The sequence below is a fragment of the Fistularia commersonii genome, chromosome 19 (assembly GCF_037954325.1).
Source record: "Fistularia commersonii isolate RoL2024-O1a breed Wild chromosome 19, RoL_Fcom_v1.0, whole genome shotgun sequence".
NCBI lineage: Eukaryota > Metazoa > Chordata > Actinopteri > Syngnathiformes > Fistulariidae > Fistularia > Fistularia commersonii.
In genome coordinates, this window is record NC_141302.1 from 14028051 (window position 1) to 14051299 (window position 23249).

The 23249-nt window shown below is 42.1% G+C and overlaps 3 protein-coding genes across 3 annotated transcripts; 2 read left to right on the forward strand and 1 right to left on the reverse strand.

The window, feature by feature from the left end:
- Positions 1-2911: 2911 nt before the first annotated feature.
- On the reverse strand, positions 2912-4180 carry LOC147223881 (uncharacterized). The gene is made up of 4 exons (XM_086166236.1): positions 4114-4180; positions 3290-3979; positions 3047-3181; positions 2912-2934 (listed from the first exon to the last, which is right to left on the reverse strand). The coding sequence occupies exons 1-4, from the start codon at positions 4166-4168 to the stop codon at positions 2912-2914; spliced, it is 903 nt and encodes a 300-aa protein (XP_086022362.1). The 5' UTR covers positions 4169-4180.
- Positions 4181-13718: 9538 nt separating this feature from the next.
- LOC147223882 (prostaglandin D2 receptor 2-like) lies at positions 13719-15126 on the forward strand. Its single transcript, XM_086165344.1, has one exon. It carries the CDS (start codon positions 13820-13822, stop codon positions 14909-14911), a length of 1092 nt encoding a protein of 363 aa, XP_086021470.1. The 5' UTR covers positions 13719-13819; the 3' UTR covers positions 14912-15126.
- Positions 15127-18200: 3074 nt separating this feature from the next.
- LOC147223883 (uncharacterized) lies at positions 18201-18752 on the forward strand. Its single transcript, XM_086166241.1, has one exon. It carries the CDS (start codon positions 18201-18203, stop codon positions 18750-18752), a length of 552 nt encoding a protein of 183 aa, XP_086022367.1.
- Positions 18753-23249: the final 4497 nt, after the last annotated feature.

Consider the following 23249-nt stretch of genomic DNA (forward strand, 5'->3'; position numbering starts at 1 on the left):
CTCACCTTCTGATGGTCTTCAATGTCACTAACAATAAATTAAAAAAAAAACACAAATACAAGAAAAGACCAGATGAGTGGTCGGCAAAGAGAAGAAACAGTAAGAGATTCAGTACCACACAATTACATCCTGTTGAGGTTAGACGGCAAGCGTAGAAGGGGTCGGAAAATTCATTTTGCTGAAGTGAAGTGTGAGAGTAATTTACCGTATGTGGCAAAACTGTCTGTGCTATATTATCATGTGTGAGAACCATAGTCTGTTTTGCGAGCTATACAAGCTGTAACCTTATCCTGTTATACTTCTGCTACGCAACCTGTACCCATGCCCTCTGATGTAAACAATCCTCTGAAAAGTGCTGGCTGCACTAAAAACATGATTATCCTGTGAGAAGCGACACCCCACATGCGTCTGCGCGTTAACTATTATCTTTCTTACGCAAATGTAACGACACCCATTACGAATAAAAGCTCATGCTATCGAAGGGAGGTTCAGCTGTCAGGAAACTACTACGGTGGTGCTCCAACTGATGCGACCCAGGAAACAATGCAAGATGTTTTGTTTGTTTGTCAAACGCTTTTTTGAAATCTGTACTTTTAATTTATGATTTTCAATATTTGTAGACAATCAGCCTTATGCGTTGTATTTGAAGACTCTTTACAAATAGAAAAGTTTTAAAACTTGAAATGGAAATTAATGAAAATAAGTGTATTAATAAGAACATGAAATAAAGAAACCATGCTATAACTGCTATAACTTTCCGTCAGCAGTCACAGTAACATGGATCACTCATTGACCTTGTTTCACTTTTTCCATTTATGGATTCAGTGCACCATTTAACCCCAACTATTTGCTAGTTCCAATAGACATGATAGTGTTAAAACTATAGCAGATTCTTAAGGCGAAACAATTTTTAAATGAAAAGTACAAGAAACAAGCCAGATATATTTCCTGTTTGTGAGAAGGGGTGGCAGAGGAGATGGGACAGAGAAACCAGTAGGGCTGAACTTAGTGTTAAGTTTGACCAGGGTGAGAACTTTAAAGTGTCTCTGCCTATCTGTTTTTCTTTTCCGTCTCTTCTTATTATTGTGTGATCACTGTTTAAAAAGGGAATAAAATAAACAACATGGTAAAACTTTCTGTTCTAACATCACTGATGTTGATGCTTCACAGTGGTGACCACAACAGTCACTTCTCTTCATTGGGTTTGTGACGCACAAGCAACTCATGAAACTACCAACAGTCGACTCCTTTACTAAAAACAACCAGACAGCAGATGTTGGCAGCACAGGGGTTTATTTTATGCCCTGACTGACATGCTCAAATATCTCTGAACATTAAAGAACACCTGCATCTTCATGAGAAATGATTCAAGTCATGTCCACTGTCAGCTTTACACTGGAATACACACACTGATCTGAGGTTTCCTTCGTCAGTCTTCTTGGTCCTCTTGCTTTGAAAGCAGCATATTGGAGGTTTTCTGCTTCTTGGCGATCCTGTTAGCATGAAACACAGGATTGTAGCATACAGTCATAGCCAGACAGTCAAATTTTCATATACTTATTGTATTATCATGGTCCTTGAAAAAATAAAGCATTCATAATTCACAAAAACAACATACCTCTGTGTCCAGAAAGGGGGTTGAGCGAGACTTATCATCCGGGCCTGGTCATTGAAAAGGAAAAAAAAAAATCAGACATTTTCCAAAATATGAAGAAGTTTATAGATTCAAAATGACATTTAATAAATTCCTGAAAGGAGTTTATAAGATTTATAGAAGGTAACAAATTGATTCAACCAGAAGGTGGTATCTATTGAAGAGCCTTGAGGAAGCAAGGTGTACTGTTTTAGCTAGATTTTAGCAACAGACCCTGTAAGTTCTTTAAACTGTGTGTTGAAGTCTTCGTGGTTCGGTCTTGTTTGTCATGCACATCCCACAGATGAACAATTCGACTGAGTTTGGAGCCAAGCCATGGCTTCAAACTCAATGCTGTGCTCCTCAAACCATTCTTGAATCATTCTAACTTGTGGTTGAACGATTATCCTGATGAGAGACGCCACAGTGAACAGTGATTACTGTTTCACTGAGAGGATTTTCAGAGTCTGCAACCCTTCTTTGGTAGCTGGTAGGTGTCAAAGTACCATGGATATGGAAGTTAGGGCAAATGGTTTCCCAACAGGACCCGCAGCTGAACAATCCCTTCTAAATGTGCAAGACAGGCACACGTACCTTGCTATCCATGTAATGTAAAAGAAAACATTACCAATCAGCCCAGGCTTACCTATTCCATTATCCAATGATCCAGGTCTGTGCTAACTTGCTCATTGATGGTGGTTTTGGCAGTGGATAGGGGGCAGCATGCGTCTCCTGACTGGTTTCTAACTATGCAGCCAGTATATATAGTTTTCGAGAATGTCTATCTGAACAAGAATTGACTTCTTCAGCAATTTGAGCAGTAGTTGCTTTTCCGTTGGATCAGACCATACGGGCTACCTTTTGCTCCCTACATTATCTGTGAACCTCGGTCACCCATGACCGTTTTGCCAGTTCACTGCTGTTCATTCCTTGGACCACTGTTGATAGATGATAGGAAACAACTGGACAACTTTGATAGCGAGTTACCATTGCAGACTGAGAACACCAGACATGAGCTGGAGTTTTACAGATGCCCCCGACCCAATTGTCAGGTTAAACATACTGAAATCCTTACATTTGCACATTTTTGCTGCTTCTGACACATCAACTTTAAGGACAGTGTGGTCAGTTCATATCTAATGTACCAGATTCACTAACAGTGTCCAAGATGAAGAGATGAATATTGCTATATATCGAAAACTTCGATGAAAATATCCTAGTCATTGAGAAGATGTTCTAACTGATGATATTGGCATCATTTCAGAAAAGAATTGTTCCTCAGCTTTCTCCGATGTTTACAGCTGATGAAAATTTGACATCGATCAGAGAAATGAGGATAACAAAAAGTTCTGTTTATAACCCAACTTGTCATCAGAAATGTAGAGTGAAAATTAATTTCAAATCTTATCCTACCTGTGCTTTGGCAACTGTTTGTCTTGCACAGTTTGTACACAGTAAAAGCCAGTAAAAAGGCCAGGATGGTGGCGAAGGTCAAAGCGCCGATCATGATATGAAACATGCGTCTTGAGTTCAAACCGCCCTCATGTTCTATCATTAGGAAAAAAGAGATGTGGTTTTTTTTTTTTTGATATTATCAGACAGGATTTCTACATCACTTCACAATTTAACAAATAATTAATCTTATTCCTTACTTACCTTGTAAGTCCAGAGTTATATTGTTTCCAAACATTATCTGTCCACATGATGCAACAGCACAGAGGTAGGCTCCAGTGTGAGAGACAGTCAGATTCTCGATCAACATGTGGTAGAAATAGGTGTGTGTTTGGGTCCCAGCTTTGCTCTCGCACTGATCCTCCTTGACTTCATGAGTGTAAATGATTTGTATTTGAGATTCCTTTGATTTCTTAAACCAGTAAACACTGTGTCCGCTGTCACCAATCCCAGTTCGGACCGAACACGTCAGATTCACAGAGCCTCCTGGCTGGAAGGTCTCGGATGGTGAGTGGAGGACAGAAAGGTTGACGTTCAGATGGATGTCCAACACCCTGACCATCGTGCTGTTTAAATATTCAATTTCATTTGCATAGCCCTTCATACAGAAGTAAATTGCAGAGTCTGAAATTTTTGCTTTTGAGATCCTCAAGCTACTTCTGTCACCTTTCATGTCAATTCCAAAGCGTGAATTTTTAAATTTGTCTTGAAAAGTGGCATTTTTTGACAATTGATAGAAACTAGTCATGAGATTCGGCTTCCATCCCAGAGTTTGTTTATACCAGTAATAGTTTCCGACAAATACAGAGTCTGTATCGAAACACTCCAAAACAAAGTCTTCACCCACATTTACAATTAAATGTTGGAGAGGCGATGATGAAGCTGCCATGTGAGCTGAGAAGGAAACAGAGGAAAACCAAATGCACCAAAGTTCACACGTATGATAAACTCAACCATGTCAAAAGACATGGTCATGTTTGAAAGAAAAACAAGGTAAAATGGAAACTAAATAAACGAATGACGCTCACCTGTTCTGACCAGCAGCAAAATTGTCACATGAAAAACAACAATTACAGGATTCATGCTGGTTGAAACCTCCACCTTCACTGCAGAGGAATCTATGTCAAATCAGTAGTTTTATAATGCAAGACAAAATTTGATCAACCAATCAGATGAGAGTCTGTGAAATTATCACGATCACATGTTCACTGCTCCCCCCAATCATCTCTGTGTGGTACATTCCAGAAACACGATATTGTCAACACGTTCATCGAGTCGAATATTTCCTATCAACCTGTACTATGTTATTACACCGACACTGACAGACGACCTCAACTGGATTGTTGGAGAACAGTTTATCTCTTGAGCTGATCTCAGAACAGCCAGGGCTGTGAGCATCTGCTTGCCAGTCTCCAGAGCTTCATTTGTATCTATCTTGTTGTATCTGGTTCGAACTTCCTCCTTGATATTAATAGTTTTCCGGATTCCTGTTATCAAGCACACTTCTCTCCTTTTTTGCGTGATCCTGACCTCCGGCGTTCCACTTCTCCTTCCGGCCACTGCTGTTCATCTTTTTCCGCCGAACATCAGTCACATGGCTGTTCCCACTCCATCAGTCTGCTGGTTGCTTTTTGTAGAGACAGTCATCAGTGACATGTTCACATTCTCCAGCCTCTTAGTTGCTTTCCACCAGGATTCAGTGATCTTCTCCTTTAGGTCAGCAGCCTTGTGCTCAGCATCCTTTTGCTTCTTGGCAGCTCATCTGGTTGCTCATGGATGAAGATAAAATCCCCATGCCTGGTGTCCTGGTTCCAGGGTTGCCCGTTTTTTACAGATATGGAGCACTGGCTAATAAGAGATTCACCATCATCTCATTTGTGAGGGGTTTGAAGCATTCATGTTTCTCCTGTCTCTTCTGCAGTGCATAACTCCACCTCCAGCAGATTTTCCTCCATCTGCTGCCTGCTCCAAGAACAGATCACAGTGTTATCTGCAAACATCATTATCCGTAGAAATTCCTGTTTGAGGTCATCTGCCAGCCTGTCCATCGCCACAGCAAACAAGAAGGGGCACAGAGATGATCTCTAATTTGTCCAAACATCACTTTGGTCTTCTTTGTCCCACTCACAGCACTCCTCATCACTGTCTCACAGCTTGCATACATGTCCTGCCCCATTCTAACATATTTCACTGCCACTTTAGACTTCTGCGTATGGCACCATAGCTCCTCTCTCTGCACCCTGTCTTATGCATCTTCTCATTCTTTAAGATCCTGTTAAATAATCTAACCAGGAACTCTTGTGCCGCCTCTGCTAGACATCTCCATACCTCTACAAGTATTTCATCAGAACTGACTCCCTGTCCAATTTCTCTTCAATGTCCTCCTCATTTCACCTTTACTAAACCCTGCTACATTATTGTCGACAAGAGTCACCTTGTCTACCCTTTGCTCTCTTTCATTTTCCTCATTCTTCTTGTTGTAAGTGGTACTTGCTGCTTTCATAAGAACAGATATTTGAGTTCTTCACTCTTCTGTAGCATAAAGAACAATTGATTTTGTTGGCTTGTTTAAGCTATTTATTTTCACTTTTTAAATTAAATATAAACAATAACATTTCAATGTTCATGCGCTGCCACAGTCTTTAACTGTGCAAACTAGCTGATACGTTATTATTTCCACCGTCTTCTTTTGACTTGTATGAACTTTATAATCTTTGTATAGAAGCTACATGGCCTCCAAATTCAGAGAGCTCCTCCTGCTTTCTGATATTTGGTGAAGCAAAGTCATCTCACCATGTGATTATCTTCAATGTCGCTAACAGTAAATTGAAAAAAATCATACATACACACAGGAAAAGACCAGATGAGTGGTTAGCTAAAAGAAGAAACAGTAAGAGATTCAGTACAACACGTTTACATCCTGTTGAGGTTTGACGGCAGCAGCAGGAGGGGTCGGAAAATTCATGTTGCCGAAGTGAAGAAACAAAGCTTGACCCCAGGGAGGAAACAGTACAAGTCGTCTTGTTTGTTCATCCGTTTCTTTGTTGCTCATTTGTGAGTGGGGGCGGCGGAGGTTCGGGGACTGAGAAACCACTTGGGCTGAACTCAGTGAAGAAGTTTGATCAGGGTGAGAACGTCCAAGTGACTCTGACTCTTTCTTTTTTCTTTTCCCTCTCTTCTTATTATTGTGTGATCACTGATTAAAAAGTAAATAAATTACAACCCGTCACTGACGTTTAACTTTCACAGTGGTGAACACAACAGTTGCTTCTCTTCACAGGGTTTATGATGCACGATCGACTCATGAAAACATCTGGAGACGAACAGCAGACCGTGTGAGATGAAGAAAGGTCTTTATTTCAACTTCAACATGTGTAATACTCAGATGTTGTGATTGTAGAAAGGAAAAAAAGTTGAACAGTCAACTCCTTTACTCAAGACAACCAGAGAAGACCAACAGACATTGTCGGCACAGGAGTGATGGTCTATCATATGTTCTGCCTGACATGTTCTAATGTCTAAGAACATCAAGAATATCTGCATCTTCATGAGAAAATGTTCAAACCATGTTTGTTTATTGCCTTACACTGGAATACACACACTGGTCTGAGGTTTCCTCCCTCTGTCTTATTGGTCCTCTTGCTTTGACAACTGTTAGAGCAGCATAGTGGAGGTTCTCTGCTTCTTGGTGATCCTGTTAATTCAGCATTAAACAGAGGATTGTCATGCATGTATATAAAAAAATAATATAAAGCTGCAAGAAAAACAGTTAAAAACAGTTTAAAATGAACATAAAATTAAAAACAGCATACCTCTGCATCAGGGGTTTTGTGAGTCTGGTTATTGACAAAGAAATGAATATGATTATTAAAATGAGAACAAAGACCAAAGTTCATGGATACAAACGTGATAGTGTACTAATAAGTGAATAGAGTTGATAAGATACATAGAAGATTTGTAAGTCGCTTTGGATAAAAGCGTCAGCTAAATGACTGTAATAGAAGAATGTATGATGAATGTAGAATGTAATGTAAAAGAAGGAGGTCATGAATATGTATCCACTGAGGACACATGAGGAGACGTCCTGTTGTTTCGGGCATCCTGACTTATCAGCAGCTCTGCAGCGTCAAATGCAACAATTGCCAGAAACCCCCGCGGTTTGTCTTTTTGATTCTCAACGCTGCTGATGTCCAGGTGTTCTACTTGGTGTCGTGTGTGTCCTATGAGATCACTCTTTGGTAGGGTGTCTGGAATTATCAAGATGAATTCTTGTTAAAATCCTGTTGCGGCAACTGGACTTGAATTTCTTCCCTTGAAGAGGTTTCAACCCTCATCTGAGAGGCTTCTTCAGTTCTTAAGACCTGTGGGGAGTTTTTAAATATAGACACCGGGGTTTTGGGCGGGTCTTGGTGGCTTGTTGTGTAAGTGTAAGAGTTGATCGTCAGAAACTTGGTCTAAGGGGATTGTTTGGCCAATTGAGGTGTCATTCATTGGGGACAGAGGAGCAACATTTGTGGACAGCAATACCTGTATTCTGGCCGCAGAAGACAGATGGTTTGAGAGAGGACTTAAAGAAGACATTTTTTTCAAAACAGAAAAAAACATCTCTGAACAGGAGGAGGGGGTGTCAGACACAACCTTTCACAAAATTATAACGAAATTCTGGGATCAATACCAAGACACACATTTGCACACACGGATCCAGACCTTTCTGCACCCTCTAAACAACAAGGAAGATTCACCACTGGAACCAGCCCCTGCTAATGTCCACATGAGCCTGCGACCATGTGATCCAGCAGATTTCACTCCTTTGTTTAGTTTTCATATTCCAATCCAGGTAATCCCACAAAAATTGGTCTTTTATCCCAACGAACGACACCCTATTAGCATAGCAAACTTCTGAGACCTGTTATTTGCATAACAAGCCACTGTAACCTCGACTCGGCCAAACTCCGGCACTTACATTAGAGACCCTCCTCAGGTCATTAGAACTGAAGAACCCTCTTCGATGAGGGATGAAATGTCTTCAAGTGACGAAATTCAAGCCCAGTTGCCACGACAAGAAGATTTTGACAAGAATTCACCATGAACTGGATGACTGAGAACCTCCACAGACAATTATGAAGATGCTAATTTTGTTGCTAATTGAACTGCATACCAAATGGCATTGCAATACAGATTTTTTTTTCTGTGGTTGCACACAAACACATTCACATACACACACACACACACACACACACACACACACACACACTCCAGCGATGCTGCAATTGAGCTCTCTTATTCCACAGGTTTCTGGAGGGCATGGCTTGATCTACAGCAGCGTCTCACCAGGTGTCCACCGTTATTTCATTTGTGAATATTAAAGCTATTATTGTATCATTTCACTTATAAGTGAACAATCCTCTACAAGACACTTATAGTTTTATCACTTGTTTACTAAGACACTTTATAGTTTCACTGAGACACTTTATAGTTTATAGTTTATTTTTATTTCTAATTCTGCCTTCTTCTTTTTATTATTTATTACTGTTATATTTTCTGTAACTCTGGCACAACAATTTCCTTCGGGATTCATAAAGTTGTTCTTATCTTATCTTATCTTATTTCAGATATCGGCATGTAGCTGTTGATCCTACGGCAGTGTTGGTTTTCTGTAGATCATGTCAAAGAGTGCGGTCCAGACCAGCTCTCCACGGAAAGTGTCATCAAACAATGATGTTGTGATTATCACAATATGAATAAAATCCGACTTGACACACACACAGCGTTTCATCAGAGGTGAGACAGTCTTACTTTGCTGGTCTTTGTTTTAAGAGCTCTTTTTCCACTGTGCTGTTCATACCATCGTCAATGTAAGTCGGAGCAAAAGTACTTCCTGTGTGTAAAAGTCTGGTTCAGAATGAAGAACAAATACCTTTCAACATTAACATGATTAGCTCTGCGACGCACATCATCACACGGCATCTATGTCGGCCATGTGATCTTTGAACATGGAGGGTTGAGAAGGTGGGGGAAAAACGACAAAGTTGAAACGACGGAGATATTTTTACTGGGCCGGCAAACAAGCTGGACCACATCCTGCTGTGAGGGGGACAAGTTTATCTCGCACTGAGAAATTGAAACACTTTTATGTCAGTTAAAAATTAAACTTTGATGCAATGATGCATTCTCACTTTTGCTTTACTGAATTTTCATCACATGAACATGTTTTATTCTTCTCAATTTTATCATTTTATTCTTTCCTTACCTCAAGAGAGTTATTCTGTTTAATAGAATCAAAGACTTTATTCCAGGAAGATCTGATATTTTCTTCTGTGTTGCCGCAGATGCTTCGTCTACAAAACCTCAACACACACCCTTTTAAGGGTCAGTCGTTTCAAATGTCTTGAAATATTTGTCTTATTCTTATTTCTTCTTATTTAACCAACCAACTAAACAATCAAACAAACAATTAAATACATGAAACAAATGCTTCATACAAATGAAAAGCACTATTCAGCACTGACGTACCCAATGCTGTTTATTTAGGCAAGCTACTGCTCTCTGCTGACAGAAGGGTTAACAGCACATCTGAAAGACAGAGCTCTGAGTCCAGACTCGAGCAGAGGAGGAAATACAGCAACATGAAACACACTGTGCTGAAAGCTCACCGGGTCAATGCAGTCGTGTCGTTGATTTTATCTATTTCTCGTTTATTTAACCAGGAAAGTCCCATTGAGATCAAAAATCTCTTTTTTTAAGGGAGTCCTGGCCAAGAGGCAGCAAAAGAATACGATTACATTTAAAATGAATGATGTGCAAAATACAGTAAGTGTAGTCAGAAGGTTCTATCTGTGAATGGAATCTGAGGAACACTGAGAACAACTTAGCCTGTGTGTTCTTGTTAATATTTTAATGTTGATATTAAGGGGCAGTTAACCCAATCTACATGTTCTGATTACTATTTGCATCAAAAGCATTTCAAATCAGACCTGGACATGGACTTGGTTTAATTTGGATTTGGCCGGAGCCCTCAATGGAGATTTGGTCATCTCACTGCAGAATGAACCACATCATCTGTGCCACTCCTCCATGCGTCCTGGCACTGTGTCTTTTTGAAGTTTAGTGCCGCGTACTGCAACGCAGCAGATCCGTCGTCCTGTTGGAAAACTCTGAACATGGAACTTTGGAGACTATGGGCCCGTTTCCCTATGTAAAAAAACACCACAAGTCACACAACCCTCTTGAAATCTAAAATGAATTAACACTGCATGTGAAAATTTCCTTTTTTTGCCTTTATGCTATATCTAAACAGAATATGTGTTGCATTTTTTTTAAATCAGTGAACAACTGCAGAGAAAAGAAGATTACATTTCTGCATGCAACAAAACATTTGGAACTCAGAAAAAATTAAGTTGGGTTGAAAGTTACATTTCAGCAAAATATGTCAGTTTGAGTCCTTCTTGAAAAAGAGCCAAACTTAAATTATCCACCAGCAGCAAACAAAAAATCCCATCCTCTTTCTGTGCTGTTGTCCTTTTACTGGAACGTGCAGTCATTTATTAAGAGCGACAAAAATATTTTAACGCGTTTTATTTCGGTGTAACAAGCTCACCATAAATTTAAAATTACATTTTAAAAATGAACAAACTAAAATAAAATATGTTTTTATTAAATACTCGTTTATTCATTTTCAAAAGCCACAGGGAGCTGCATCGGAGGGAACAAAGAGCCACAGGTAGGTATTGAAGAATGGCGATTGCATGGAGAGCGACGCAAAATCAGGGTGACCGAAACCCACCAGTGACATATATCTGTGGGTGTGACCTCGCCGATTCTCGATTTTCACAATGCGAGAGACAAGTAAGCGGAAAAAACCGGGACATTTTTTCGTTTGATCTATCTGCCGCCTCCATCGTGATATGTTTTTCTTCTTAACCCTTTAGGAGAAACGTGGAAAGCATTATTTGGCGCTGATTTTGGGTATAGGTGTAGAAGTGTGGATCGTGTGAGCGGGCCCGGTTTCATCCATCCACTTAATCTGTGGTCCGCAATCGAACAGCGGCCGACCCGGCCTTAGGTTTGTGTAGGCCCTCCTCATTTTTCTCCACTAACCACACTTGAAAAATGAAAACAATAATGCTGTTGTCTTGCTATTTTGTGCCACAATGTCCTTCGATCCATCCATCTTCAGCTGCTTTTATCCGTGGAGGGTCACTAACATGCCCGAGCTGCACGGTCTACACATTTCACATAAAATCTGCACGCTTTGTGATATCATCTAGTGTCTGTGTCTAAATAACTTGCTACTTCGACACCTAGTGCATATTTTTGCGGCTTAGATATCAAAAATGCTTGACTCACTCCAGACTGGTTCATGGCGCTGCGATGCAGCTGGAAAGTCAGGCGCAAAGTTTTGACAAGAACAGAAGAACCACACAACCAGGCAATGGTGATAAGTATGCTTTGCATAATAAGTTTGCCAAATGGCAGAGCCACCGCAGACGCAGGATGCTCTTTCAGGTTTCTGCAAATGGTAAAAAACAAGTGACTTGTGTCATTTCAAACTGGAAGCGTGCCACAGTGGTTTGAAGACAATGGCCTATTTTTTAATCAGATAACGAGAAAAGGCCACCGATGATCTTGTGTGACACACTTTTCGTATCAGGCACAGATATCTTAAAACACCTCAAGAAAGACATCCATTTATTTCTTGATATTTTTTTTTCTTTAATTAAAGTTACTGGCAACTGTGTGAAATAAAGCAACCAACCCTTGTGTGTGTTTTTGTGTGTGTGTGTTTATGGGTTACGACCTGAGTTGTATGGCGTCAATTGGTCAGGTATGAAATGAGGTTTTTAAAATGGTTTGATGGGTTCTTTTTGTCTCGGGTGTTTTTGGTGATGAAAGAAAAATAATTTGGAAAAAACTATTATGTGGCTGGGAAGGAAATGCATTCAAGAACAAAACAAGAGAAAGGAAGTGAGCGTCTGTGAAATAGCAGCCTGACCTGTACAGCTCTGTATGAAATCCTGTCTCTTGTGTCTGCATGTGTGTGTGTGTGTGTGTGTGTTGTGAGAGTCAACCACATAAGTTGCAAAATTGCTGAAAACTGCTCTTTTTTCAAAGGGCAGTGATGAAAGACACTTCTGACTTCTGTGACACGAAACGCCTTCTGGCTTTTGCTGCCCCTCAATAGGCGCACACACACACACACACACACACACACATGCACACATACAGACACACATACACACCAAACATAAAGATAAAAAACTTCAATAAAACCTTTCATAGTTTTTTCTTTAGTTTTGTTTATATTTTTTTAATAAAAAACTGCCACTGCCACTCTTATCCTATCCTATCTACACTTGTGTTCCTTCAGCAGTGCATGACAGTAACCTCATATCCTCTGCGCAGTCATTGGCCTCTCTGATTGGGCAGCTTCTCAGGGGGTGTGGCTTGATCTACCGCGTGTTAAACGAGCCGCTCCACCGTTATGTCTTAAAAATTTTAAAATTATCACTGTATTGTTTCAGCTATTAGCACATGTCATGTTGACGACTGGCAGTGGTAGCAATTTGTGCTTGTCCTTCTCAATCTCCCATACTCTCTCTCTTTAATCCCAGCCGGTCGAGGCAGAAGGCCACCCAGATTGAGCTGGGGTGAACGTTGGGTCTCTGCAGAGCGTCTTGAAGAGCGGTGGTCCAGCCCTGGAACGTGTCATCAGAAAACCGGGTTGCGATTCGGCGCCAAATAAATCAAATCAGACTTGACTATGCGCTGTATTCCGGAGAAAAATGGTACCAGCATCCTGATAATCTGATTATGTTTTTTTTTTTTTTTTTTTCTTTTAAATAGCGATAAATGTTGCGGTTGAGCGGTGCTGAAAATGTGTGTGTCACAAAGAGAGAGAGCAAGAATGAGTAGAGCGTTGTTGTGCTAGAAGGGGTGGGGGAACCTGCCTTTTTAAACATCAGGTCACCGTAGACTTAATCTGTTCTCCAAAAGTCATTGCAAAAGGTAAGTTACCTCGTTTTGCTGAAGATATCTGGAGACTTGTGTGGTTGCTTTTGCTTTATGAATCCATTTTACTAATTTTGTGACCAGCTCAAGGTGATGCTTTCTTGCCTTTGGAGGGCTTCCTCATCTCAAGAAAAAACAACCAAAGTAAATGTGAAAGATTAGCAGATGATATTTCGATAAGGTTTGATCCTATCGCTATTTACAGTGTCGAAATAACTAAATAAAATAGAAAGCTTTTGCAGATGTAAGAATAAAAATTAGTGACTAGTTATTCGTTTCCCAACTCTGAAGTTACTGTTATTTGAAAAAAAAAACAAAAAAAAAAAAAAACATGATTTAATGTAATCCGTATTTCTAACACGTTGACTTGTGAAAATACTGTATGCTGATGCTTGTTGGAGGTTGAGTACGTGTTACTCAAATAACTTGAGAAAATGCAGAGGATGTGGGCAACGCACAAAATGAGGCTGCAGCATAATATAGTAACTTTTTTTCATTTTTCTCAGATGAAATGATCAGATTATCAAGAGGAAAAGGAAGCCAGAGAACAAAACAACTGAAAAGCGAACCTCTTTACTGACAAAATCAAGGCGATATGTGTGCTTAATACAGCTTTTCGTTTAACAGCAAGTGCAAGATCTATACATCGATTGCCGTGGAAAAACATTACAACATTTAAAATCGTGTTACTGTCCTCTGTTGCAAGGATTTGTATTCCCATCAGAGATGGCTCCTCCTGAGTACTGTCCCATCATCCAATGGATCATAAGCAACTCATCAAATCAAACCAACCAATTGAATTCTTTGAGGCTTTTCACCATCTCCCTCCATGGCATGTTCTCCATCATTGGCGTTTTGGAAAACCTCCTCATCCTCGGCGTGGTGGGCTTCCAGATGCGTCTCTCCGTCATCAGCATTTGGATTCTCAACCTCGCCGCATCCGACCTGCTGGCCACCGCCTCCCTCTCCTTCTTCACGCTCTACTTGGCTCAAGGGGAGTCCTGGACCCTGGGGAAAACCTTCTGCCAAATCAACTCCTCCATCTTCTTCCTTAACATGTTTGTCAGTGCCTTCCTGCTGATGGCCATTTCGCTGGACCGCTGCTTGGTGGTGCTGAGGCCCGTTTGGGCCCAGAACCACAGGAACACCAGGCTCACAGGGAGCGTGTGCGGGCTGATTTGGATGGTAGCCACGCTCTTTACTATCCCCTTCTACATATTCCGGGACACCATTCTCCTTCCAAATGGCAGGCTGCTCTGCTATTACAACTATGCTTTATTTGTCCCCGCCGAGCCATACGACCTGAGGTCATTGTGCAAGCAGCGTGAGGTGGCTTTGACCCTGATAAAGTTTTTCGTCGCCTTCCTGATACCGCTCGTCGTCATCATCCTCAGCTATTCGTCTGTAAACGCCCAGCTGGCGAGGAGGGGCTGTCGCCGGCCTTTCCGTTTCGTCCGTCTCGTCGCGGCCGTCGTCGTGAGCTTCGGCCTCTGCTGGGCGCCGTACCATTTCTTCTGTATGATAGAGGTGTTCGTCTCCGAGCAGAATCCGTTTCAAGTCACCATTCGCAAAGCCTTGCCGTTCGTGGCGACCATCGGCTTTTTGAACAGTGTTCTCAACCCGGTCCTTTATGTGTTCAGCTGCCCGGACCTGTGCAACAAAATCAGACACTCTGTTGGTGCAGTGATGGAATCCGTCCTGGCTGAGGATCTGGCTGACCTGGCACGGCGCCGCAGCACAGCTCAGAGCACCAATAGCATGTCCACAGTTCTGAAGAAGCAGAAGCCCAGCGTTCCGTTGTCTGGGCCGCAGGACTAAGAAGGAAACATGCAAAAGACCAACAAGTCATTTCTTCATAGATATTTAGCAAGGTCTGCTCTGAGTCATAGCTTTTCAGCTGCTTAGTTGTTACCAGCCCCTTCAAACCCTGCCATACTTTTATTTTGAAAGGCATGCTGTTGCCCTGTTAATAATTAAATTGAAATAATTTGAACCATTCACATGCTCATTCATTCATTCATTCATGTTCTTTAGACACATATACAATGCAAATGGAATTAAATTTATAAATAAGGTTTTCACCACCATATTTTTGTGTATCTTTGTCTTGTTTATCTTGATTTTTTTGGGGTGGTTCTGTTTTTCTTTCTGCTGTCGGAGCCACCCGTGACTCATCAGTGACGTATTTACCTCTTTACCTCAAACAAATAAATACATAGATTGTGTGTATGTGTTTGTGTGTGTGTGCATGAGTGTGTGGGCTTGTTTTTGCTTCTTCGAAGGTTAGGGTAAACAGTGGCTGGGTGTAGGCTTGACAGTGACATCACAGACATACACCCTCCCTGGAGGACCAACCCATATTTCTCAGTTTGAGCTGTGTGACATCACCCTTTTTGGTTTATCTGTGTCAGAGGGGGCATTAATATTCTTGATTTGGCCGGACCATTATCCAAGAGAAAGAGATGATGGACGCCAGAAGGGAAGCCCGACCTCATTCTTCTGTTCCATCTGATGGCAGACATGCAGATTTTTGTCCAAACGCTCACTGGCAAGACCCTCAGCCTGGAGGTTGAGCTGAAGGACACAACTGAACCATCAAGGCCAAGATTCAGGACCTAGAGGGCATCCCTTTCACCCAGCAGCACCTGTTTTTTCTTGCAAACCTTTGGAACATGGACACATGCTATCTGACTACAACATCCATAAGGAGTCCACCATCCAGCTAGTGCTGTCTGAGGGGAGGCATGCAGATTTTTGCCAAGACTCCCACCGGAAAGACCATCACCCTGGAGGGGGAGCTGAGCGACACCGTTGGGAATATCAAGACAGTCTTGGTCAGTGTCTGGTCTTTGCGGGAAAGCAGCTAAAAGACAGTTTCACGCTATCGGACTACAACATCCAGAGGGAGTTGACCCTTCATCTAGTGCTGCTTCTGAGGGGAGGTGCGTTGATGTACCGTTTATGAAGACCATGACTCAGGGAGTGTTTTAGTAACAAAACTGAAAATGCAGACTCGCGCCGTCGTATTAGTCGGGCAAGAAGCCTGCAGAGAGCCAGGAAGAATTCTCATCACATCTGGTGTTGCATCGAGGGGAATCATGCAGATCATTATATTTCTTATTCTTCCTCTTTTCCACTATTGTCTATTACTGTTACGTTTTTACTTGAAACTCTGGCACAACAATGTCCTTCGGGATTAATAAAGTTGTTCTCATCTCATCTCATCATCATCTTTACCACGACCGTTACCATCACGACCAGTGTCCAGGGAAGGCATCCCTCCTGACCAGCAGCATCTTCACCTGCAAGCTGCTGCATACAGAGACACTGAATCATCCATTGAGTCCAAAGGTCTGAAGGCCATTTATCTATGTAGTTGAATTATATTGCACTCATAAAAGTATGTTTTGTTTTACTAGCACTATTTTATTGGGTGTCACAGTGGCAAAGTGGTTAGCACTTCTGCCTCAGGACTCTGGTCTGATTCCAGCTTTCTGTGTGCAGTTTGCATGGGTGGGTGTCCTCCGGGTTCTTCCGATACTCCCACAGTCCAAAAACATGAAACAAGTTAATTGGACAAAATTGGGAAAATTGCCCAGATGTGCGAATGAGAGTGAATATCTATGTGGCCCCGCGACTGACTGACGAGCAGTCCAGGGTGTACCCCGCCATTCACCTGATGGAGGCTGGAATGGGTTCCAGCCTCCAGCAGTAGGACAAGCGGTAAACAATGGATGGATGACACTAATTTGCTAAGTTTAGTGGACAGATTTGGGCATCAAACAGAATGTAAGATGACATTTGGGAAGGGTAATGGACCTCTGGAAACGGTGAGGTCATAAAATGTAAAACTGCTTTGAATCAAAATAAAAACAACACAAATGTTTTTTTTTTCTGAGGTCACTCTCGCGAGGAAATGCAAATGAGGTAGTTTCACCTTCACTTCTCAATACTAAAAACGATGTAGTCATTTTGTCGGTATTTCTCATGGGTCACCATCGATTAATCAAATCGGGCGCACTGTGAACAGGAAGGCGACGATGACATAAGGAGGGACTCTGTGATGTCATAGCATCTCCCAAGCCCACAGAACACCAGTGGGCTTTCGTTCAACCCGATCAAAGTCTCCTATGAAAAAAGGCAGCCATGTGTAAGTGTCACAGAATGCAGGCATGGGTTCACCGGACCAGATTTCCAGTGCTGTAACATGTTGCTTCATTCAGGTTGACCAGAGCATACGTCATCTGCTATCTCTCGTGTCTCCATATATGAAAATTGACATAGGTGCCGTCTCTGCCATGCTGTGTACTCCACACATGGGCGCCACTCAAGACACAGGATCTAGTTACGACATGCTAACTTGAACCGCGTGGAGTTTGAAACAGATGACGTTCAACAAGAAGTGTTGTTCTGAAGCATTTCAGCATCTGTTTTCATGTGAGTACTCCCTCAAACAGATTGTTTTTTAGTAAAATCCAGCACCAATGCGCATAAAAGCTTTTACAGTGCTCTTTCACAGCTACATCACAGTGTTTTCTTTGTGTAGTGTTGGGGCAGGACTCCTCAAACCCCCACCTAATTTGCAGTGATATTACAGACAACCCCCCCCCATTAGCACCAAGTTTCACTTTTACTCTCACAGTTCGGCATGTACGTACGCACTTGAAATGGCTGCCCTTTTGCAGTGGGGAAAAGGCCGCCTCGTCACTCACCTCCACATCACAGCATTCACTATCATAAGTATCTGACTTTGCTTTGACGAGAGTACCTAAGACTACAACTTTGACGAAATCCCAATGTGGCGTTCTAATGCCAGGGGCAGGACAACGACCAATGGTCTGTGAGGTTTTTATGATCGATATGTCTGCTAATAAGCCCCGAATTTGGTATATAGGGCTATGTTTAGCATATGGAACGCGACTTGATCACAGCCCAGACCTAGCATGTTGATACCTGTGACAGCCTATAACATCATTAGACCAATGACATATAAGGGTGTTACCACATGCATCCAGACGACTTTGTCACCAGTGATAAAACTAGCTGGGACATTTGAAAAGAGAAAGCAGAATACATCTTATTCACTTCTCTAAGTCATTGAAAGAAAATGCAGATCTTTGTCAAAACGCTGACGGGCAAGACCATTACGCTGGAGGTGGAGTCGAGCGACACCATCGATAACGTTAAGGCCAAGATCCAGGACAAAGAAGGGATCCCTCCCGACCAGCAACGTCTGATATTTGCTGGCAAACAACTGGAAGATGGCCGCATGCTGTCGGACTACAACATTCAGAAGGAGTCCACCCTGCACCTGGTGCTCCGTCTGAGGGGAGGCATGCAGATCTTTGTGAAAACACTGACTGGGAAGACGGTCACACTGGAAGTAGAGGCGAGCGACACCATTGACAACGTCAAGGCCAAAATCCAGGACAAAGAAGGGATCCCGCCAGACCAACAGCGTCTGATCTTTGCCGGCAAACAGCTGGAAGACGGCCGCACCCTCTCGGACTACAACATCCAGAAAGAATCGACGCTGCATCTGGTTTTGCGTCTGAGGGGAGGCACGCAGAGCTCGGTTAAGACCTTGGTGAAAAGGCATGGTAAAACCGTTGCCCTGAAGATCACGGAAAGTGGCTCAGTTGACGGCAACGGCGTTTGAGGTTTCGCTACCTTGTTGCTTAAAAAGGGCGGCATCCTGTGTTCTCAGCTGAGCCGCGACCACCTTTTGAAAAGGTTTCCTGTGACTGATTCCCACTTAAAAAACATTTACATTAGTCATTTGTCAGACGCTTATAACCACAGTGACTTACAGCGGAGATGCCAGGGACCTCACGCATGCAAAGTATGCACTCTACTACTGAGCTGCATACAACACAAAAACCACTTCTTGATCTCACTCTTTGGGTGAACAGTTCTGTTATTTGGTTTCACTGCTCGCTTCCCATCTAAAAACGAAACCCAAGCAAAGGGCTTTAAAAAAATCCGCTTTTCAAATAACGTTTTAAACAGTATTAAGTAATTGCGCTTCATTTGGTTGAATCATTTGTGGCTACATCAGTTTGTTGACATGATGCCACACATTTACACAATAAATGCTCTTTTAAATATTTAAACGATCTTGAACGTCAGGTTTTTTTGTTTATGGTGCATTTTGAATAATGTGCGAGGGGTTTCTTTTTTAACCCTAGAAGACTAACGGGTGATTTTCACAGACACAATTCTTGTCATGTGATTTTCATTGTGTTGCAATTGTCTGAGTTTTATGGGTCCTTTGGTAGCTTCAGGCTGCTCACTGATGTTATTAGTTGTATGTTTGTTTCCCTCCTCCCATTGGCCCATCAATAAATTGATGAAAACTATTTTATCCAGGATATTGTATCTGGTAAAATATACCCAACGTTAGTGATGGTGTTACTTATTTCAACGTTAGTGTTATAGGGTAAGTATTATGAGCCTTTAATGCAGGCTTTTCACATCCTAGTCTGAAAGGTGATAAAAACCCAAGAAACGCTGTAGTACACATGCCGCACCAGCAGTTGGTGGTATGATTTTGTAACAAGGTACAGCATGCACATGAGCGGAGACACTTCCTGTCCCAGTTCAACAACAAATATTGGAACTGCAGTGAGTAAAAAACAGCGAGCAGTCAAAATTTGTGCGGACTGATGGTGAGGTGGAGTCATTGCTTGCAGACTACAAGCCAGGTAACCATTGTTCTGGGTGACCCACCTGCCCACAGCAACTGACTAACCTCACTACACCTGTCATTTTCTAGTTTGTTGTGTTTTTCCCGTCAACTATTTCCCCTCAAGTCCATTTCGGTTTGCATCATTTGTGACCCCTAAAAAACTGACATTTGCATTGCCATGTACATGGGGCCTTGGAGTCACAGGTAGATGCAGAAACAGGTGTGACCAAGACATATTCAAGAAACAGCCCAAACATTCACTGTGCTGCATTTCTGTTGTACTTTTAGTAGCCTGATAAGGCTAAGTGAAAATTTAACAGGGTTCTACGTAGCTCCTCACGTGGGCTTTAAATTTGAGGATTTAGTCAGTGGGTCGGCTGGTAGAGCGGGCACCCCTTGATCCAAGAGACTGGCGATATAAATCAGCACTATATAGGTGGAGACTATTAATTTTTTAGTCAAGGGTAGAATATAAACCAGGTCTTTTGCACGAGTACATAACCTTATAGTCCTCACAATCTGCACACAGTCACTAGACAGAAAAAAAACACCAAATTGGTGTTCTATGATAAGGCCAATGTTGTCCTTTGACAAGCGATCGATCGGTCCAGTCATTGATCAACCGCCCTGGTCGTATATGTGTTAACGCCTGGAAGAATCCATGAGGACTGTCCTCGCTGTCCCGTCTCAGTCACGGTCAACCATTAGCTTAGCATTCAGAGAATCTCCCTTTGAGTTAATCTTAGCTTCCTCTGCTAACGCTGTACTAGTTAAGTAAAAAGTGGTGGGTTGGTTTTGTTTCACAAACTGGATGGTTACTTGAATGGCCAGCAGGTAAGATTACACAGCAAGCTAGCTAATCTTTGCAAGTGTTTGGAAACGGAGGTGGGGGAAGCATTGGTTAGCAGTAGTTTATCATGGCGGCAGGATGAAAGTAGTAGAAGGAGTTGTTCTGTGATCGTCATTCGAATTTAGTGGAAAAGCATGACTTTGAGGTGAGGAGAAAAAAAACACGTCAACCACATGAATGACTTTTTTTTGTCTTCAGCTTGAATTAGGTTTTCAGTGGCTTTCCTGTATTATAAACCTCTAACCTCAAAGACGCCCGAGTGCTGATGTCGAAATGTGAGTGAACTAAAGCGCGGGATATCCTGCCTCCTCTGTGCACTGCTGCCATCTTCTGCCCATGGATAGTTTCATCTCGTAACAAATACCATTGATTTGGTCTCTGGCCCCTGACACCATGCTGTCCCTCACACTTGCTCCTGGTGTTTGTTTTCATAAGATCATGAGGTGTTTGACTGCTTCTTCCTCCTCAGTCGATCACTACGATAAAAAAAAAAAAACGTTTCTTCTGCATGGTCTGTGAGGGTCTTCAAGGTCCTGGTTGTCAACTCTTGCTGCCTACTGGTTTTGTCTCCTTAGAGACATTCCTCTTATCCCAGGGGATTCTTAAGCTCTAACAGGCTGCAGGGGGTTTTCAACTTTCCAACCAACCCCTGCTGTCGGGGTTGGTCTTCGGTTCAAGCTCAGTCAGGAGACGTGTTTGTCTGGGCAATGAAATTCTTACTTTGCTGTCAAAGAGAAGATCTGTAAATGAATGGAGACAAAACAATAAATAATAAACATACTTAGGATAGTGTTGCAAGGATGTGGCAGTTGAAAAAGTGCAGGTCAAATGTAAACCATTGACAGTTTAGAGGGCTTGTTTTTGTTTGTGCATCGCTTTGCGTGTCCTTTAGGGGGCAAAGGTAAAACTTTGGTTTGGTTTGGGTTGATGACCTTCAGGTGAGTTGCAGGACGCAGATGGATCTGCAGGTATGTTGATCTGTCTTGGGACGGATCTCAGCACAGCATGATGTGGAGGTGAAAGCTCCTTCAGTCTTTTCAGTGAGGGTCTCCAGTTTGACAAAGATGGCGTCTTTGACTCCTTCCTCAAACCACCTGTCTTCTATGACCAGAAGGTGGACATTGCTGTCTTCTTCATATGTAGGTGGACCATCCTGACCTGAAGAGGCGGCTCTCCAGTGTATCAACTTCCTCCATCTAACCCAGTTCACCGTATCCTCTTTTTTTCACACCAACTAACTCCATGTCCTCTGTCACTCCATCCATAAACCTCCTCTCTGGTCTTCCTCTCGAACTCCAACCTCAGCATCCTTCTATCCAGATCTCTTATCTATTCATGTCCAAATCATCTCAGACTGAGTTTCCAGAACATCTAACTAGTGGTGTCCCTCTGATGGACTCATTCCTGATCCTCTCAAACCTCCTCAGACCCAAAAAGGAACGTCCTCATCTTCATCTCTGCTGCCTCCAGCTCCACCTCCTGTCTCTTATCTCAGTACCACTGGCTCTGCAGACACCCCATTCAAAGGACGTATAAATACAATAATTATTCTGCTTTTTATGATGAAAAACCTGGGTTAATAGAATATTCACATATGGATTCAGGCATAAATGAGAAAATTGTGTTATAATATTTAATACTGTGTGACATCATCAGTTATATCACAGTACTGCAAGAGCAAGTGTCATTGTTCATTCCCATAATAAAGGAAGTTCAATACAAAAATAAAAATGACATAAAAAACATACTTGATGTTTTACTTGTTTTTATTTATTTATTTGTTTATCATTTCTTTCAATTGTGTTGAACCATTTTTTTTTTTTTTCCAAACAAGATCATTTACTGTCTTGGCCAGAGGGTGACAGTGTTGCACATATTGTACATCTGCTCGGCACCTAAGCTATGAAATCACACTGTATGGTTTGACCTCAGCTTGACAGTGCAAGCACGGAGGCGGTAGAATGACAGGAAGTAAAAAGCGGTCTTTATTAAACTAACTGATTAGATTTTAGAGCTGCGGCGGTGAGCAGAGTCGATGGGTGTTTCCAACTGCAACTTTGGCATTACTGATGTAACGGACAGGACATGGTGTAAGAGATTCTTGAAAAATAAGCCTTACGGGATAAGAGTAATATGTATCATATAATGATACCCCTCTTTCTGGCCACTTTGTCCAGGTCTCCTGTGTGAATACCAGGGTCTTCAAGGTCCAGCCCGGGGACATTATCCCTCCAGCTAAAGTGGGTCTTCTCCCCATTATGGGATGTGCACCTTACCATGGAGGCATACAGAAGGCAACCTGACCAGTTGCCCAAGCCATCTCTACTGGCTCATTTCACGCATCTTGAGGAGGAAAATCTTGTATCCATGATCTGGTTCTTCTGATCACTACCGACTGCTCGTGGCGAGAGGTGAGGGTGGGAAGGTAAATCAAGTGCTTCATCTTTTACCCTTGAGCAAATATCTTGAACAAATATCTACAACCCGGAGGGGGAAATCTAGCTTTTTCCAGGCTCAGATGTGGAGGTGATGATTCTCCACCCGCTCATTTCACATCCGGCAACGAAAAAAACACATCATCTGCAAAAAAACAAACAAAAAAACCTGATTCTGAGGCC

Coding starts and splice junctions, on each gene's coding strand:
- LOC147223882 (XM_086165344.1), top strand. CDS start 13,820: ATGGCTCCTCCTGAGTACTGTCCCATCATCCAATGGATCATAAGCAAC.
- LOC147223883 (XM_086166241.1), top strand. CDS start 18,201: ATGCAGATCTTTGTCAAAACGCTGACGGGCAAGACCATTACGCTGGAG.
- LOC147223881 (XM_086166236.1), bottom strand. CDS start 4,168: ATGAATCCTGTAATTGTTGTTTTTCATGTGACAATTTTGCTGCTGGTC. Junction 3,980..4,113: donor TTTGCTGCTGGTCAGAACAG/GTGAGCGTCATT, acceptor TTTCCTTCTCAG/CTCACATGGCAGCTTCATCA. Junction 2,935..3,046: donor AAACAGTTGCCAAAGCACAG/GTAGGATAAGAT, acceptor AATTTTCATCAG/CTGTAAACATCGGAGAAAGC.